Raw genomic sequence first — 5781 nt, 5'->3', positions numbered from 1 at the left:
TTTTTGAAGGGTTTGCAAGGATTGTTCTCCTAGAAGAAAAATAATAAAAGTACAAGTATAGTTGAATCTGATAGTGATGTTTACATGATGATAGTTCCACAAATCTTGCATGTGATCATTCAACTTAGATAATTGATTATGGAGCTTCCTATCATGTCTCTATTAGGTACGATTTCTTGTCATGCATCTTATATTGTTGATTTTGTATTCTCTAGTGTTACTAGGGAGATTCAATGTACCCATTATTTAATGTGAATTTTTTTTCTTCTAAAATTTATCATAAATTTTTTATTCCATCACTTTTAGAGGAGTCTTTTACTTTAAAAATATAGTGTCACTCTTATATTTACTTTTCTACCATTGTAATGATATTTTTCCGTGGAAGTACATATGTGGTTTGCCTATATATATACTTGTAGAGTGGAAAAAAAATATTCATTTCACATAGGCCATTTTTTTTTTTTGCAACATTTATCCAACAATTAAGTATACCTAGTATAAAAATGGATTTTTTACCTTTACTATTTAAAGACTTAATTTGGTGAATTTAGTATTTAGGAGAAAGATGGATAATTAAATAAATTATTTAAACAAAAAAAATGATTGATTAAGAGACATATATAAAGACATGATAGATAATTAAAATCCCACCTAAACTATACAAAGACATGGTAGATAATTAAAATCCCACCTAAACTTGGTCCACTCAACATATATAAAAAGTACTAGTACTAGTTTCTTGAATTAAACAAGTATATAAGTTCACCAAGTGAATTTCATTTTTTGAATTAGTGAAAGGGCTTCAATTTCAACCTACACTCATCTAATTCTTCCTCGAGCTTTTCAATCATCTTGTCCTTTTCATGTATAATTTCCAAGAGCCTAATATTCTCTTCTTTAAGTGCCTCAAATTGGAAAACTATCCCTTCAATTTGAACTTCAATAGCCTCATCACTTAACTCAAACACACTCTCCACCACCCTAATCACACGCCATAAACTCACCAAAACCAACAAACCACCTCCTCTCCTCTCCAAAAATGCTTCCATAATTAAAGCTCCAATAATCACAACCCCATCCACAACATATCCTATATGCTTAAAGAATGAAAACCCTAACCCTAATAACAAAGCAATTATCTTTATTGAAAGTATACTCAAAATACAAATTCCAATCCAATGGAAATATTTTTCCTTTACTATGTCAATATTTTGTTCACATGAAATTAGAGAGGATGATAGTTCAAGAATTGTGATGATGAGATCTACAATAAGCAAAGAAATTGAAATCACACGTATTATTGTTGATTCTAGGAAATTGGTTAAATGGGTTCTCCATGTTGCTCTATTCAACAAATCTTGTCGGCTTGATGTGTTAAAAAGAAACAACCATCTTTGCCTTCTCTTCCATGATTTTATTAGACTTTGGATTGATGAATCTAATATTTGCATGGAAAAATAATTTGTAGCGGCTTGTATTTGATTGGTTTCGGAGGACACATGAATAGAATTCAAGGTGTTCATTGATATGAGAAATTAATGTTGGATGCAAAATTTGGTGATGAGAATTGCACGTTTCATGATTTTAATTTAAAGAAAATGTTGGTTATATATAATTGTGACGTATTTGATAATGTGCAATATATTCTAGTGAAGTGCAAGTAAGCTCTGATGGTTTTGCATGCTTTAGCTTTAGGGTCACGTTGGAAAGGTACCTTAATTAATTTCAGTTACGGCTTTTGTCATTGAGAATGTCTTTGACTTTAAAAAAATATTATTCATCTATCTCATTTATTTAAATTGTTTCATACATATATTAAAAAATATAATAATTAAATTAAAAAAATTACTAATTTGATAGTTTTTTATTATTATTATTATGATCGACAATTGGGTTGTGCAAACAATCCAATAACACATGACCCCAATTGGTGAAGCTCCAAATTTAATTTTTATAATATAATTAAAGAGGATGATTTTGGGTTAAACACATTTTTAATTTATACAAAATTAGGATATTATAAGTTTAGTCTCTAAGACAAATTTTATTTACTTCTGGTATCTATTTTGATATTACAGGGACCTTTTTAAAGGATTAAAAATAACATTTTTTACAACAACAAAAATTAAAACAGAGACTAAAGAAAATAATTTTTTTAGGAATTAAAAAGTTGATTTTATTTTTATAAGCATTAAAATAAAATTTTGGCATTTTATAGAGATTAAAATTTATTTTATTCATTTTTTTAATTATTAAAATTTCATTTTTTTTAATTGAAGCCACAATTTTTAACATTATAACAAGACATCCAAAATATTTAAGACGACCCATACTATTATCAATGCATACTATAATAGTATTTTGTAAGTTCTGTATATAATAATCATTGAATGATAGTACTATAAAAAAAAAAAAAAAACTAAAGTTGTATTAAAAATTGTGAATGATATTTATTTTAAGATAATATTTTTTTGCTAAAGTGACACTTACCATGATACGGAGAAAATAATAAAATTGAGATTTTTTGTTAAAATATAATATACTCTTCATCTCACAATAATTAACTCATCCATAAAAAATATTTGTTTTAAAATGAATGACCCATTTTAATTTTAAATGTAATACCTACTTTATCCTATTATATATACCGTTTAATTACATTAATGATAATAATAAATGGATCAATATTTGATAAAAATAATTTAATAAACATATTATTCTATTTTTATTATTATTATTATTTTTTAATATTTGTGAAATAGTTAATTGAGTCAATTATTATGTGAAAAGAATAATAAAAAATGTTTCGTGACTTAAGAAATACTCATTATCCATTTCCTCCACAACGCGAAAAAACGGATTTTACAGCGCTTTTTTTAAGCCATTTACAGCGCTTTTTCAAAAAAATAAGCGCTGTGGAAACGAGCGCTGTAAATGATACAACAGCGCTTTTAAAAAAGCGCTATAAAACATGTAAATACAACGCGCGCTTGTTATGCACATTTTACAGCGCTTCTTCACAAAAAGCGCTGTAATATGCACCCCATTATATGAGTTATGGGTGTGCATTTTACAGCGCTTCCTCAAAAAAGCGCTCTAAAATGCACACCCATAACTCATATATGGGTGGGCATATTACAGCGCTTTCTCACAAAAGCGTTGTAATATGCCCACCCATAATTTCATATATGGGTGTGCATATTACAGCGCTTTCTCAAAAAAGCGTTGTAAAATGCCCACCCGTAATTTCATATTATGGGTCTACATTTTACAGCGCTTTTCTTGTACATTTTAGAGCGCTTTCTCACGAAAGCGCTGTAAAAGGTGCACCATTAAAGCGCTTTAGAACAACATTTTACAGCGGTTATTAAAAAAAGCGCTGTAAAATGTGTGTGTGTGTGTGTGTTTTTTTTTTTAAACGCTGTAAATTAATTATTTGAAATGAAAAGCGCTTTTTAGCTTTTTATGGCATTTTTTTAAAAAAGCGCTGTCTTTTATCTTTGTACCCAAAATTATTTTTGATCCAAAATCACTTCACAATCAGTAGAACAGAACATATTATAGACAATCAGTTCACACAATCAATAGAACATAAATCAGAACTCTGTAACTTTTTTAACATATATGTAACTCTGTAATTTACAACCTAAGTAACTACATTCAGATACATATATACAACCTAATTTACAACCTAATTACCTACATTCAGATACGTATATATATATAACCTAATTTACAACCTAAACTACATTCAGATCCATATGCATGTTCATATATTGTGTCCTATGATCATTTACATATAATAACTAACAGAATATACATTATATGCACTAGCTACCATATAATATTCAGATCCCTTGCCCAGCAGCAAGCTATTTCCCAGAAAATCAAATAATTTTCATGTCAAGCACGTACTGACACCATTCTTCCTTTAATTCCATCAGATCTTCCTCAGAATATGATGGACTGGAATTGGCAAAGTACTGCAATATAAAAATTGAACATATTAGATTAAGTTCACTTTCTTTATTTCTTAAAAACATATCTACAATGTAGTGTTTTACATTGTCTGGATCGAGTTTGAACATCGACATCTTATGCGGAGACAAGAATGAGTATTTATTTGACAGTTTCCTCGTGCACACGACCTTCTCGTACAAAAACCTTCAATGAAAATTTTAAACTAGATTAATTACCAATACATTTAATTAATTACAAATAAATGCAATTAAAAGTATTTTTTACCTTATGTACAAGCTGATTACAGTAACACTCAGCTCCTTATGTTCGAGAAGATCGTACATTTGCTCCTTTTCGAGGTATTCAATATACTCATCTCCAAAGATGTCTTGATTCATTTGTACAATGGGCGAATCGTTGCTGCTGCCCATGTTCCTTTTTATTTGGATGTCAAGACACGCCCCGTATTTACCAAGGCGTGGCTGACTTTTATTAGGAGCAGCAGCAGCAGCGACCGATTTTCCCCGATCCAGATTTTTTGTTGCTGCAAGTTTTGCAGCTTTATTACCCTCCAGCCTTTGTAGTTTGGCAGCCCTATTAACCTCCAATTTTTGAGGTCTGCTGCCTTTTTTTGGCTGTAGGGGTGGTTTATTTATTTGGACCTACAAAAATGAGGTAAAATGTTAGTTTATTGAATCTGAAAAAATAAAAAACCTTAGGCAATAAATGTGACAAACCTTTTCGGGAGATGTAACTGATTTGTCCTTGGGAATCTTTTTTTCGAGGGCAACAAGGTGTGTGGGCCATGCCACGTAACTGCCAATAGCGTCGCTTAAGAACTTCATATCTCCATCGTTGTCCGGTATGGGCAACGGTGCAGTTGGTTCGAAAGCAACCGTAGGCGATACTTTGACATGGCCCGCGGGGATCGGAATATTGTGCAATACTTCTCCCGAAGTATTGTGCAATATTCCTTTTCCCACCTTCCGTTGAGTCGGCGAGGACAAGTATAGGACACATGTAGTGACACCCTACATCAATAGTTAAAACATAAGTACAGTTAATATATAAGTTTGTTTAATACATAAGTAATTACATAAGCAAGTAAGTAGTAAGTAATTAATTACCTCGGGAATACTCTTCAAACCGACGTTGCAACTCCCGGTTTCACTCTCCATTTGTATTTCAGGTTGGAGCTGAACCGGAAGTTGCTTGTCTTTATTCGTATTCACCAAGAGTGCCACTTGCTCCGATAAGATTCTGAGCTTCTCTAATACTTCCTCGTTGGAAGGTTTTTGGCGCTTCTCTTGAGGAAAAAAGCTTTTGGGAGTTACGCCAAATCCTTTCCCCCTCACTCGACCGGAATACTCAGGGACATTAAACACTTTCCCAAGAATGTCCCTGCACGTATCCTTGTTGCCCTCTTGAGTTTCAGAACTTTGTTCAATAGTTTCCTAAAATACATGTAACATTAAAAAGATAAGTTCAATAGCATTTTTAAAATACAATATTAAAAAATATTAAAGTGATAATATACTTACACAAAGTTCTACAACTTTCTTGACATTTTCATTATCAACCACTCCTTCTTTGTTAACACGCGCTTCCTTCCATAAGATATGACGACCCAAGGGTTGATCGGCTTGGGTGTCTTTTCTCTATTCGTTAAAATCATAAACAAAATAATACAAATTAGTTACACACTATAGTTTATAATACAAATTACAAGTGATGTTTAATTACTTACAATTTTTTGTTCAAGGCGTGCATATCCCATACGTGATTTCTTGTATGGGTGTTTTGGGTTGCTTGCCCGTTCGC

The 5781-nt window shown here is 31.2% G+C and overlaps 2 protein-coding genes across 2 annotated transcripts; both read right to left on the bottom strand.

Annotated features, from left to right (window-relative positions):
• Positions 1 to 576: 576 nt before the first annotated feature.
• On the bottom strand, positions 577 to 1613 carry LOC101501562 (uncharacterized). The gene has a single exon (XM_012713428.3). It carries the CDS (start codon positions 1521 to 1523, stop codon positions 789 to 791), a length of 735 nt encoding a protein of 244 aa, XP_012568882.1. The 5' UTR covers positions 1524 to 1613; the 3' UTR covers positions 577 to 788.
• A 2413-nt stretch (positions 1614 to 4026) lies between these two features.
• On the bottom strand, positions 4027 to 5781 carry LOC140919666 (uncharacterized). Its single transcript, XM_073366270.1, has 5 exons — positions 5708 to 5781; positions 5502 to 5618; positions 5088 to 5414; positions 4698 to 4991; positions 4027 to 4032 (listed from the first exon to the last, which is right to left on the bottom strand). The coding sequence occupies exons 1-5, from the start codon at positions 5735 to 5737 to the stop codon at positions 4027 to 4029; spliced, it is 774 nt and encodes a 257-aa protein (XP_073222371.1). The 5' UTR covers positions 5738 to 5781.

The sequence above is a fragment of the Cicer arietinum genome, chromosome 3, assembly GCF_000331145.2.
Source record: "Cicer arietinum cultivar CDC Frontier isolate Library 1 chromosome 3, Cicar.CDCFrontier_v2.0, whole genome shotgun sequence".
NCBI lineage: Eukaryota > Viridiplantae > Streptophyta > Magnoliopsida > Fabales > Fabaceae > Cicer > Cicer arietinum.
Note: the sequence above shows the minus strand (reverse complement) of the source record. Positions and strands in the feature narration are given on the sequence as shown.

Coding starts and splice junctions, on each gene's coding strand:
- LOC101501562 (XM_012713428.3), bottom strand. CDS start 1,523: ATGAACACCTTGAATTCTATTCATGTGTCCTCCGAAACCAATCAAATA.
- LOC140919666 (XM_073366270.1), bottom strand. CDS start 5,737: ATGGGATATGCACGCCTTGAACAAAAAATT. Junction 5,619..5,707: donor CACGCCTTGAACAAAAAATT/GTAAGTAATTAA, acceptor TTTAACGAATAG/AGAAAAGACACCCAAGCCGA. Junction 4,992..5,087: donor GTTTGAAGAGTATTCCCGAG/GTAATTAATTAC, acceptor CTATTGATGTAG/GGTGTCACTACATGTGTCCT.